Source organism: Primulina eburnea, chromosome 11, assembly GCF_022965805.1.
Source record: "Primulina eburnea isolate SZY01 chromosome 11, ASM2296580v1, whole genome shotgun sequence".
Lineage (NCBI taxonomy): Eukaryota > Viridiplantae > Streptophyta > Magnoliopsida > Lamiales > Gesneriaceae > Primulina > Primulina eburnea.
Genome location: NC_133111.1, coordinates 4,588,203 through 4,602,228, shown reverse-complemented (window position 1 = coordinate 4,602,228; position 14,026 = coordinate 4,588,203). Strand labels below are relative to the sequence as shown.

The window sequence follows — 14,026 nt, the reverse complement described above, 5'->3', positions numbered from 1 at the left end:
ACTTGGGAATATTGTTGTTATAAAGAGTTTTTTTTAAGTGAAAACAATGCGTTACTTTCATGGTTGGATAAGTGCAATAACTCAACATTACAAATCTTTTTCTATAATAAAATATATGACTAACAATTTTTCACTCTCAGGTGGATTATTCAGTAATACAAAAATTTATATGAGATTATTTCATGAAATAATTTTGTTCCATGAATATCTTATCCGACATGATCTATGAATATGAATTATTTTTTGAGTAGGTCTTTTGTGAGACGGTCTCACGAATTTTTATCTGTGAGACGGGTCAACCCTATCGATATTCACAATAAAAAGTAATACTCTTAGCATAAAAAGTAATATTTTTTCATGGATGACTCAAATAAAATATCTGTTTCATAAAATACGACCTTGTGAGACCGTCTTATACAAATTTTTGCTTTATTTTCTTATTTAAAAAATATTATTTTTGATTTAAAATATAAAACAAATTGATCCAATCTCATGAATATATATATCTCAAAATTTACCTATGTATTTCCCTGTACAATTTTTTAAAAGAAAACCATCTTCATATAATAATAAATATGTTTTAATTAAATAAACTGTGGCTTCCTCCTAACCAAAATCTCCGACACCGCCAGTCATCATTAACAATAAAAAAATGATTCAGAACAGACTGAACGGCGCCGTTTGGCAACGCGACGTAACCGTCTTCTGTCTCCTGATTCCCGGTACACTGGGTGGCATCACGGACCGTATCAGGGCAAAATTCAACCCCTTGAAAAACGGGTGGGTCTTCACCTCCGCTGCCCCCCGCTTCGACCCGAGCCTCCGACCTGGATCCTTGTTCAGCAACCCGGTTATCAGTCCTCTGGCGTGGGCTTCGCTCGAGCCGCAGCGCCACTCGTTGGGGAACGCCAGCGGTTGTTTAGTTATGTTACGCAGCGTTGCTTCGTTATTTGCGCCACCAAATGGGGTCCGCCCATAAATCATTTCGTACATGAAAACACCAAAAGCCCACCAATCAACGGCGTTACCGTGGGCCCTACCGGATGCCACCTCTGGCGCCACGTACTCATGGGTCCCCACGAAGGAGCTTGACCGTGCGTTGACTGGCTCGGCCACGAATATCCGGTTCGTGGCTAAAGTCTGGATCTTTTTAGACCGGAAGAGCCGGTTCGAGATGCATGAGAATAGAGTGAGGTAGCGGGAGCTCTGTTCTGCTGCAGATGAAGATGCTGATTCGGGTGAGGAGTCAGGGTATTCGACGGCGGGGATTGCGTCGGCGCATAGGGAAAGATCAAAGTCGGTGAGCATAATGTGACCGTCGGATCTGACGAGCACATTTTCGGGCTTCAGATCTCTGTATATTATACCCAACATATGAAGATACTCTAGTGCTACCAAAACTTCAGCTGCATAAAACCTGGGAAAAAAAATATTGAATTGTTTAGTGAAAAGAATTACATTTTTTAAGGGGTGGGTGAAAAAAATTAAAAACAACTGTTTCTGATTGCTTGGTGGAGACGATAAAGTGAAGAATCCGATGTGGTAAATTCTGGTTTCAGATTTAAAGGAAGTGACTAAACAAGAAAACCCGGATTTGGAAAATATTAAAGAACAGGGATCCTTATCCGGGATAAAGTTAATGCATGAGAATTAAAATTTTCTTGTTTTCCTTTTTTTTTCAGGTTTCTTGAACAAATTTCAATACAGCTAACTGCGGAGTTCTTTATTTTTTGCAAGAAATGAGACAGGCACAGTACATGTTTAAGAAAAGAACTTGAATGAACGGTCTTATATAGCATAATCAAACAAAAACACAGATGTATAACAGAGTTATATTCTACATTATGATGACACAAGCCTCAGCTTTTCTCAAATAGATGATCACCCTTTGAATTTTGAAATATATTTGGATGTATACAAGCTGACAAAATAGAAGAGAATTAGAAATAATAATTTATTATTAATTTACCTCGCCGAGCTGATAGAGAAACGTTTCTGCGGCTGTTTGTGCCTCAAAGAATGCAAATCCCCGCCGGAACAATACTCCATCACCACGCAAGAAAAATTGGAGGCCTCGAATTCGGCCTTCAGAGTGGGCAAAAAAGGGTGGTCTAATAATCTCATGATCTTCCTTTCAGTCTCAGCTCTTTGGGTTTTCTTCTTCATGACCAGCACTTCATTGTCCACCACTTTCATGGCGTAGAGCCGCCGCTCATCCCCGCCGCGGAGGCGGCAGAGATAAACTCTACCGATGTCTCCACTGCCGATTTGCCGGACAAGGCTGAAGTCCCGGAAACTCAACCCCGTTTTCGAACCAATTGCTTGGAATGACGAGCCCGACGAACGGTGCGGCGTCATCGCCGCCTGATTCTCCGGCGAGCTAGTCGGAAGCTCGAAAGAAAGCCGGCTGAAGCTGGTGCGATGGCTTATCGTAGTGTCACTGCTCCTGGAGCTTTTGCTGGAGTAAAATCCTCGTGCAAAAATCATCTCATCCAAATTCCTCCGTGAGTCTACCATTCTGCGCGCGTTTGCATGCACGGTAAAGGAAATTTTTTCACCAAGAAAGTCGAACAATCATCATCCAGTCAAAAGTTTTTTTTAAAAAAGGAACGATGGATCATTTAATGTGACGAATGCTTTAGGAATTAGGAGTGTTGATTTAATTTTCCTCTCCGATTCGAAATCATATACCAAGAAATATCAGAGCTAGACGCTAATTTATATATAAAAAAATCAGAAAAAATCAATCAACACCACCACAGGAAGAGATCGCAAAGTCAACAATTCACGCTAGAGCCAAATCCTCAATCCAAATACGGAGAGCCCTTTAATTTAAAGAAAGTATAGATGGGTATTAAATAAGAGCAGCAGCCTTAAACAGCAAAGTAGGGTTTCCGTACAGAAGACATTAATAAGAAAGCTTCAATTCTGATATTTAAAAAAAAAAAAAATCGGCCGTTGAGGGTTATTTAAGGTTCACTAAATCTCCAGTCCAATTCTATATATAAAAACATATTATTATTATTATTTATTTTAAATATGAATCGAATTAACTATTCTTACAAAATATATTCAGACTGTTTAAAAAAAAAAAAAACTACTATTTCTAATAACTGTGGTAAAATTGAAATGGAATAATTCAAGTCTGTCTTCCTTTTTGTCATGTTTCTTTGTGCATTTATTTAATATAATATAATATTAAAGTACAGCACCTCTCGTTTAAAATATTTAAAATTTTGAACTGCAACCATAAATAATGGACAGTACTAGCTACCTAGTTTCAATTCACAAGCAGTTATAATTTGTATGTATTATATTATATATTATTTTATTTTATGTTTTCAAAAAAAATATTAATGAACTGGATGCGACAATAATTGTTCATTAATAAACTCGTTATTTTATTCTCATCAATAATATTGATTGATTACTAAGATGACTCATAATAACTTAGATTTAAGTTTGCTACATTAAAATAAATATATTTTTTTATCAACAAAACACACCAAGATTGTTTCCTCTTTTTTCAAGTACATGTTACTATTTGCATGGCTATTACAAGGACGAAGTCAAAGAATAGAAAACCGAGAGTATATTATGTGTATAGAGTGAGTGAATGTATATAAATATATAAACAATGAATTGAACCTGATATTCAGGGACGGAGCCACCCCAAAGGCTGGGGTGGGCTCCAGCCCAGGCTAGATTTTTGGGCCTAGTAAAAAATATAGATAGATTAGCGACGGTTTACTACATCCGTCGCTAAAATTTTTGAATTTATTAAAAAATTTAGCCCATAGTCCATACTACAAAAAAAAAACGGATGGATTCGCGACGGTTTTACTAAATCCGTCGCTAAAATTACGACGGTTGAGTATAAAACGTCGCCGATTAACGACGGTTTAATCAAAACCGTCGCCTATCGAAATCGGCGACGGTATTTGGAAAAGCCGTCGCTAGTAGGGACGCTTAGTCTCCGTCGCAACTAGCATTCAGCCCAGCCTCAAATTATTTCCTGGCTACGTCCCTGCTGATATTTATAATAGAAGAGTAAAGTCCTGATTTGGTAGGTCTAGATTATCAGAATCTTGGACGATATTATATTAAATCTTTGCGGACTTTACCTTCTTGGGCTTTATTTATGTGGCTACTCGTTAATGTCTGATTATGAGCTCTCATAAGCAGGAGCTCGTCTACAATCTCGATATTGTGGGAGCTCGGCTGAAACACTCCCAATCAACACTATACCATATGAGGGGAGGTCGGCCACCTCATGATTGACGAGATTATGGACGTATGAGAGGTCGGTCGAGATGATCTCTCGAAAAACCTTCTATCAAGTTTCGTGTGAATGAGATGATCTTTTGACGAAATTTGTTATGAAGATGACCTTTCGAAATTTTCTAAATACTCAACCCAAATCCACCTAAGATATCGAAAGTGAGTCGAACTCATCTTCGGGTATCGTTACTCATATATATTTATGTGACCATGTCATCTATAATTATTATATAATATAATAATTTCCCGGCAAGAGCTATGCTTAGGTGCGACAGAATGACAGATGCATGCATCTTCGCACGTACGGGTTTTTGGAGTGACACGCGGAGACCAGGAAGACTTAGAATGTCGAGATTGCCCATCTCGGCTATGGCGTCGTTGCCGTTTGATTTGGTCAGATTTGGTCGTACATTTTTGTAATTTCGTGAACCAAAATGGACCCAGTGCTCACAAATGTAATAATAACAAAAATAATTAACGCATATTCAATCATAATCATAAATAAATAAATAACGTTTATAATTATTCAATTACTCTATTTCGAAAACGGAAAATAAAATTTTTTCGTCATAGATCACGTTTGTTTTTGTTTTTGTTTTTTTAAAAAATCCCAAACATATAAACACGTATCATACAAATAAATGGTAAAATAGAAAATTTGTTTGTATAATTGATATTTTCTACGAATTTTTGATCTGTATGGAAAACAAATTTATATAATTGGGACGATACAGTGACCAACAGATTTACGAAGAGTAGCTGTTTCTTGTGAGACGGTTTCACGAGTCTTTATCTGTGAGACGAGTCAATCCTACCGATATTCACAATAAAAGTAATACTCTTAGCATAAAAAATAATATTTTTTTCATGGATGACCAAAATAATATATCTGTCTCACAAAAAACGACACGTATGAGACCATATCACACAAATTTTTATCATTTATATGAATTCTAAACTGTCAAGAGACGTGACACATTAGTTTGTCAAAAATTTTTTTTTTCTACTTTATTTTATTAAAGTATTAAAAAATGTGCTATAAACGGTTAAAAAGCCTTTAGTCGGTAACTAATTTCATGTTCAATGAACTAACACCAAATTGGCCAAACATACGACGTGGGATTACTAAAATGTACATTAATTAATATTGTCAATGAAGAACAAAATAGGTACAAATGTGGATAATTGAGGTTATTGTTTGGTAATCTTGGGATGGAGATTTTTGCGGGATCGGTCTTCTCTTTTCAAGATTTACCATCTTTTAATGTTTCTCTTTATCATTTCATAAGATCGATTTAGGAGTAATTAAATCAACGTGATTAAGATTTTAATACGTCATTGATGAGATGTTTGTTGACTTTATTACGTAGTCTTTTTCACATTTATTTATATCAATTATATTATATTATTTTATAAATTAAGAGAGAAAACACAATACCAATATTCCCTCTGTTTTGACAAGGAGACAAGAGGACAAAATATGTTGTCACATCGACAACACACAAACACTATAGCACATGCAAAATAAAAATATATCGAGACCATTTTATTGAAAAATATCGAATTTATCTATTTTTAGTATATCGAAGATTTCGATACGATATGACAATAAGATTAAATTTTTTTGGTACGAGAATAATATGAAATTTGAAAATTTCGATATATATTGGAATACCGAAAATTATATAAAAAAATTAAAAATATATAATATTTTTTTTAAAAAAATTATAAAATATTAAAAAATGCAAGGTTTTTTCATTATAAAAATTGTATATATCGATATTGTATCGAAATCTCGGTGCACCGTACAATTTCGATATAATCGATATGTTAAGTATACGTATCGAAATTTTCAGTACGACATCGATATACATTTGCTTATACAACAATTTTCGGTAAGTTATACGGTAAATAATTTTCGATACGGTATTGATACAATATATCACCCCTAATGACATATTTGATTCGTTCAATATAGTTTATTTGATCGCCGTGATTTACAGGTTATTACATTGATATTTTGGGATGACGTTTGTGTTTTAGAGTTCCCAAGGTTAAAAAAAATAAATAACCAAATTGTTAAGTTTTGTATTTAATTATGATTGGCAACATAATCACCAAACGAGAAGGAACTCAAGAATAGAATGAATTAATAATTCTGGATACTATTATTTATTAACAAAAAAAAACAACTCCAAAACAATTTGCATTGTTTCAATGTTTCCTCGAAAGATGGCACAAAATTGTAATATGTTTGTTTATCCAATTCGTTAGATTTGGTCGATGATTTCTGCAAGTCTTTCTGTGTTTCTTCTTAATTTTTAATTTTGTTATTCGTAGTAAAAAAAAAAAAACCTAGCATTTTATTCAAGTATGATTCTTTAATATTTTGGTCCAATTGAAAAGGAGATCAGCAGTTCCCAATGACAAGGAAAGATGACATTATTATTACAATGTTTAGTCAAGTGATTAAATAATCTGCCAAATTATTAATTGATTTGTGGCAAAAACTTGTGTGAGACGGTCTCACGGATCTTATTTGTGAGACGGATCTCTTATTTGGGTCACCCATGAAAAAGTATCACTTTTTATCCTAAGAGTATTACTTTTTATTGTGAATATGGGTAGGGTTGACCCGTCTCACAGATTATGATCCGTGAGACGGTCTCACATGAGACTCACTCTTGATTTGTTTGGTTAGAGAAGTAGTTTGAATCAGTCTTGTAAATATGAATCTAAGTCGTCCCAAAATAGAATTTAATAAAAGAGGAACCTTTAATAATATTTTTAAAAATAAATTTGGATGAGTCACCAAAATAGGTAGGGAAAAAACTTGCTCTATTATGAATCGAGTCGGCATGATATTAAATTCTAAGAACAACTCAAATAGCTAACTGAGACAAAAAAGAATCGACCATTTTATTATTGTCTCATATGATAGAGAGATATTTAAAATATATATATCATATATATATTGTGTGTTATTCTATGTGTATCTGGGCCATAATTTTATGTAACTTTAGCAGTATTCGACACATCATAAAAGACTTAATAAGGTGAATCATAACAATTTATTTGATACTTTGGAAATATATGATTAATTATATCACTTTATCTGATCTTTTATTGTATATATTGTTCATATATAATTAATTAAATTATGTGAGTTCACAAAATAGTTTCAACATCTTCAAGAACCTGAGTACTTATAGCGTACATACGACCCGAACAGTAGTACTCGTACCCGATCTCAAAGTTCTCGAGGCAAGCCGAGTAGGATAAGTTCGAACCCCGACCTCCCAACTCCTCCATGATAACGGAACACGAACCACAGAGACGCTCGAGCAGCATGGATTTATCGTCACTACTCGACACTTACTAGGATGCTTTGGGTCCTCCTACGGAAGAAAAAACAGGGTCCGAAAGCTCAACTGGGTAACCTTAATAGGTTAACTTGGGCGATCGCATGGGAAAATCTGGCCCAAGTGCAAATATCTACTGTAAAGCAACTTGATCCAGTAAGCCCTCACCTATAACAAGCTATCTTATCCAACTAGGATCGACCAATACATCATTGCCATCTCAGCGGCAAATATTTCAGTGTATCCATTTCTGCCACACTAAGGCCACGAGCTATTTCTGTGGCTTTGTTTCATTCCATTCACAAACATATAACAATGAGCTTCACGAGATCTTGATTATTTGAGTTTAAGATTATTGCATTTAATCAGATAATCTGACCGATCTCTTCAGCAGGGAAATGGCTTCTACAGTGATGATGACTTCTCTGCCACAATTCAATGGGCTCAGGCCTCAAACAGCACCTGTAGTTTCTCATGTGAAGAGCTTGGTAAGTCAAATATCCCTCAAGATTCGGAAATTTGATCTGGGATTGTATTCCAAGAGTTGAAACATATGTTTTTGTTGGTTTTCCAGGTAGCACTTCAACCCATTAAGCGCAGAGGGCAGGGAGCTTTAGGAGCTCGCTGTGACTTCATTGGATCACCTACTAACTTGGTAAAACTTGTTAACATACTATTTAATCTTTCTGGGAATTCAAGAAAGTCGATAACTTTGTTGTCCTTGTATTAGCTGAGATATTTTTTTGTTTCTAATCAAAATGCAGATAATGGTGACAGCAACTAGTTTAATGTTGTTTGCGGGTCGGTTTGGGTTGGCTCCATCAGCGAACCGTAAGGCGACTGCGGGGTTGAAGCTGGAGGTGAGGGAATCCGGTCTGCAGACTGGCGATCCTGCGGGGTTCACGTTGGCTGATACATTGGCGTGTGGAACAGTAGGCCACATTATCGGAGTTGGGGTTGTACTTGGTCTCAAAAACATCGGTGCCATCTAAATTGTGTTTGCTTCGCAGAGATGCTTTATCTCGTTATGTTTAATGTTATGTGCATATTGATCCACTCGGCTCGTTAGATTATTGATGTAATTTGTATGATGTTGCAATACCAGTCATCGTTAATGGTGGAGAATAGGTTAATAGGATATCGTTATTTCATTTTCTTTTATATAATTGGATTTTTACCGTGGAATAAAAAAGACAGTTCACTGGGCTATTCAAGATTTAATCAAACATTCAACATGATCGTTAAAAGCTGACATGCTTTGATAGGATAACGTATATGGACCTGAACTTAAGCAGTTAATCTACAACTCAACTAGTCTTGAACATCGGTTAAAACATCAATCAACAAATGCCTGTTTTCCATAAGTTGTGCACATCCACAGAACATCATGTTCAATTCACCCTTACTGCTCTGATGCAATGAGGCCATCAAGAATTGCCTCAAAGCTATGAACACAAGCTTTTGAATAGTCCATTAGTGCACCAAATACATTTGGTAGCCTCGTCTGTAGATGGTTCAGAATCATGACTTGAGTGGCTTTGACACAATTTATATACTTGGCTTTCTCATCATCCACTAATGTTCTGAGAGCCTCAACTTTGGCACGCCTAATCAACAAAGGATGCTTGGACGTGGTCACAGAGTTTGCTTCTTCAAGAGTAAAACTTCCCTCAAACTTAAACTCGACTTCTGAAAGGGAATTGAGTTCTCTTTCCAGTTTCCGCCCCAGTTTTTCAGATCTCTTGCGCATGTTGTATTCTTCTTGCTGCTGTAAGACTATGGTTTCAACAGCAGATACCAGGCCCTTGATAGCTTCAGACACCATCTGCAGATGAATAATGGGAAAAAATTGAACCAAGTTAGAAACTTAACCGGTGCTTCAAGATTTAATCAAACAAGTTACCTTATCCTGTAAATTATTGAGTTGGTGGAGCCATTCTCCGAGAAGGGCATCCAATTTTAAAGAGTTATCACTCTGTTGAGTGCCACCGATAGTTGCAAGGCAACAGGTAAGTTCGGTCCATTTTCTGAGGGTACCTACATATTCTCGCTGAAATTTTATGAGTTTGCAGAAGCTACTGTACCAAGAAGTGACCTCTGTAATGGAGCTGAGCTGCAGCCTGTAGATGGTATTCAGAAGTAGGTTCGATGTGTTGCTGATCTGCTAGATGGATCAGCTGCTGAGATAGATGGCTCTGGACTTGATGACACTTGTGCATTGTCTGCCACATATGCATCAATCTGCATAAGAAACACAGTGATGGTTTGAACTTAGTGGGGTATAAGTCAAAAGACCGGAAGCAAGTATCTAGTGAGATTCAAAATCTGAAAATTGGCTATCCTGGGACATCTGAATTGGAGATTAATTTGAAAAACTCAACCACATGGAAGATGACACAACAATAATTTTTATACTTCAATACATCCCCCCCATGCGCAATGAAGTATGAAAATTAGACTATATCATAAGAGATCGACTAAGGGGAAAACAAAAGAGGCTTCAATTTTATTTAAATCAGTCAGCTGATATAAGCTCTTTCCCCTTCATTTGATCTTTCTGACCATACAAGAAAACAATTTGACACTCGGTATAAACAAATTCTTCCAATATTTATTTAGGCCTACGCACTTTCAAAGGTTGTCGTCCCAGCTAGCAACTAAATACATCCAACACACTAAAGTTCAATAACTTGCGAGTTTACCCTGAAGCCAGCACAACAATCTGAGGGTGTAGCTCCTCGTTTATAAGTTTTGATATAGTTGAATAAGACCCATTTATCGATTCTTGTATAGATAAAATATACGATTCCAAACTTTCAACAGTTAGCCGAGTTTTCTCTGCCTTGGTCCAATCATGGTCTTCCTCTTGTCTCTGCAGCAGCAAAGATTTTCTCCCATACTCCACCTTCGCATTCACCTCCTCCTTCAAAATATATAAAAGCAAGCTTGCCATTAAATTTGCTTATAGACATAATAATACACTTGCCACTTTATCAAGGTTTAGACAAACACGGGAATCCATTTTATCAGCTGAATCTCTATGATTTTGTTTCTAAATCGTATATCCTTACAACAAAGAGTACAATGCTATTCTTTGGTAATGTACTTATACTTTATTTTCAACCCATTACCTTAACATCCTTATGGAGCTTCTTCTCCTCAGAATAGAGCTTTTGGAGAGTGATACCATGAGTTCCAGGTTTACAGGGTTCACTAGATTCAGAGAAAAGTTCAGCTTCTCTCGAGGAGTGAAGTGATTTAAGGGACCAACTCCAAGTCAGAGCACGAAAAACTTTTGTTGAGTTGCTCCTCTTCCCTGCAAATATAGATGGTGTAAGCCCCAAAAATGTCTTGCCTATTTGGTTCCAAGAGAATAAACAGCTTGCCATAATTAGTTAAAACTTAGATTAGAAGAATGATGTTCCATTACAAATTAGCATCAGAAATGCTTTCCTTCACATAACCCAGGGAATTTCAATATCATCAGGCTGAACACAATACACCAAAAAAAGGAATTCGTGCATTTGAAAAAATGAATTCCTCGGAAAGTTGGATGGACATAAAAACATATAAGATGGAATTCGACAAAAGCATAGAGGAAATAACACCATGACAAACAAATTTGCTCTGTATGTCTAGTTTAAGAGATATCATAAACCATGAAGGGAAAAACCAAACAGTTTGCTTCGATATAGAGGGAAAAAGTAGTTACTCTTGTTCTCTTTTATGCCATTATAATGGAAAGAATCGCCCGTATTGACATCTATAACAACAGCTATATTCTTCACAGTGCCAGATGCTTTGAGGAAATATTCATCCAAATCCTTAACAATACTGCTCAAGGTCTTGTTATTCCTCCAAACCACCATACCCATATCAGCTATGTCTTTAGCATGCCAGCTCATCACTGAGGAATTGTCATCAGCGAGTTCAAGCCTCTGCTGATTCATGGGAATCTGATCAATTTCTTTAGTAGCATCAATGGCTGCTTCCTCATCTTCATCTATAAATTCAGTATTTGTCTCAGCCCAATTCTCCTCCTCTTGTTCCATTGTTTCACTTTGTCTATCACACTGGGGTGATGAAGAACCAAAAGGGTCCCAATAATCCCAAGAAAAACCGGTAGGTGGAGGTGGTGGAGTGCGATTGTTATCCTCATCAATTTCTATTTCTTCTTCCACAGCAGAATGAGCGTGTTTATTCTTAAGCTTCCTTGAATCAGGGCTGAATGAAGTTGGTGGGGGGATGAAGGCGGCAAAGGAGGAGGAGGAGGAGGGGGGACTGGAGGCGAAGGAGGAAATGCAAAATCAGAAGTGTTTTCCTCAAGTTCCAGTGATTCAGATTCGGTAAACTGTCTAAGGGTCGCTCCAGTATTTTTTAGTGATCTTAAGTACACCAACAGAGCATCAGCAAATTCTTTTCTGCATCCCAACAACTGTTTCATAAGCCTCTTCCTCTCCCTACAAATCCTCACCCGCTCTTCCCGATCCATTCTTGATGCAACACATCCCATTTTTTATGAATCTGAATACTCTAAAAAGAATTGTAGCAAAGGCTGACCTGGTAGAATTTCTATCTTTTCAACATTTACCTCCTTGCAGAATCTATACCACGATCTTCATGTTCTAGAGGATTAACGTCACATTTCATTGTTTATAGGAGAACTTGAAATGCTGCTTCTGCCCAGCATAATAAAATATCCAAGTGATACACACAGCAATGATGCTCTGAGAGCAGCATGGAAATGGCATTCCTAAGATGAAATCCTTAGAACTATTCTGACACTACACCGAGCGAAAGAGATTATGCTCTCAAAGAAGCATGGAAACAGTGTGCTAAAAACCTAAGACTAAATCCTTAGAACCATTCTGACACTTCACAGCATGACAAATTCAAGAACTGAAGTGCAGAAAGGTACTAAAATAACACAGTTAAAAAACTCTACCAAGCTCGCAAACCCATAAAAGATCTGAAGTCCTTCAGACATGCGTCAGTTAGTGCCCAAAAATCTGCAGATTCAATAGGAATAAAATCAGAAAAACAAGACTATTAAAACAAAAACCATTAGCCTTTTCACTTTGAGCTCAGAATGCAATTCGACACCCTTAAATAATAATAGAAGCTTTCAGCATTACATGTTGTACAATGGAAGTTACTTATATCCACAATGATACGATATCGTCCACTTTGGGTGTAAACCCTCATTGATTTGTTTTCAGACTTTATCCAAAATGCGTCATACCAATGGAGAAATCATTTCATCTTATTAAATCATGATCTTTCTCTTGATATTCCAATATAGGACTTTGGTTGCATTTCCATCAATCCTCCCCTCAAACAAAGTTTCACCATTATTCTCATAGTTCAGGCCTTCTCTGAATTCAATTTGTCCTCCAATTGAGGTTCCTTCTCTTCAATGCATTGTGACGCACGCTTTACATAAAATACCAAGAGCATCACCCACCTCGAGAACTCATCACGGATCAACAAGTGGTATCAGAGTCGTCGTCTAGATCGAGTCATGTGGGTGGAATCATTTGATGCTTAAACGAAGGAGGTGAGGGCCCCCAGTAAAAATCTTTGATAAGCTATCGAGGTGGGTAGTGCTCCCGGTATTTCATGTAAGACATGCACCCCCAACGCGGTGAAGAGGAGTAAACAAGAACCACACATGGATACTAGTAGATAATCCTGGAAAACAAAGGATTATAGGCTTAAAATGGATATATAAGTTCAAGGATGGAGTCCCGGGGGTTATGGAAGCAAAATATTAAGCAAGGCTAGTGGCAAAGGGTCTCTCAACACAAGGGAATATATTATATAGTGGTTTTTTCACCAGTAGTAAAACACTCATCCATTAGAATACTATTTTCATTGGTGACACATTATGATATGTAATTAGAGCAAATGGATGTCAAGACGACCTTCTTACGTGGAGAGTTGGAGGAGACCATTTATATGGCTTAACCAGAAGAGTGTGTCTCAGCCGGCGAGGAACACAAAGTTTGTCTTTTAACGAGATCATTATATGGTTTGAAACAGTCATCCCTCAGTTATACTTAAGGTTTGATGGATACATGGTCAACAATGGATATCAGAGGAGCAACCATGCTGGGAAACTGGAGAATGACAACAGCTTGTACTTGATATTCATATTATACGTGAATGATATACTCATTGCAAGCAATGAAATCAAGAGACTAAATCAGCTACTGGGTACGAAGTTTGAAATGAAACATATGGGCCAAGCATCAAGAATATTAGGTGTGGATATAAGAAGAGATAGATCTCTGGCTCATTTACACATCACACACCAAGCACATATAGGTAAAGTCCTTACAAGGTTTAATATGCAAAAAGCAAAGATTGAGACAACACCAATC

At 36.8% G+C, this 14,026-nt stretch overlaps 2 protein-coding genes and 1 pseudogene across 2 annotated transcripts; 1 reads left to right on the top strand and 2 right to left on the bottom strand.

Moving 5' to 3' along the window:
- Nucleotides 1-539: 539 nt before the first annotated feature.
- LOC140804738 (protein kinase PINOID-like) lies at nt 540-2,815 on the bottom strand. Its single transcript, XM_073160843.1, has 2 exons — nt 1,970-2,815; nt 540-1,417 (listed from the first exon to the last, which is right to left on the bottom strand). The coding sequence occupies exons 1-2, from the start codon at nt 2,515-2,517 to the stop codon at nt 658-660; spliced, it is 1,308 nt and encodes a 435-aa protein (XP_073016944.1). The 5' UTR covers nt 2,518-2,815; the 3' UTR covers nt 540-657.
- A 5,068-nt stretch (nt 2,816-7,883) lies between these two features.
- On the top strand, nt 7,884-8,781 carry LOC140804226 (photosystem I reaction center subunit psaK, chloroplastic). The gene is made up of 3 exons (XM_073160085.1): nt 7,884-8,131; nt 8,218-8,298; nt 8,408-8,781. The coding sequence occupies exons 1-3, from the start codon at nt 8,042-8,044 to the stop codon at nt 8,633-8,635; spliced, it is 399 nt and encodes a 132-aa protein (XP_073016186.1). The 5' UTR covers nt 7,884-8,041; the 3' UTR covers nt 8,636-8,781.
- On the bottom strand, nt 8,302-13,711 carry LOC140804225 (protein ALTERED PHOSPHATE STARVATION RESPONSE 1-like; annotated as a pseudogene).
- Nucleotides 13,712-14,026: the final 315 nt, after the last annotated feature.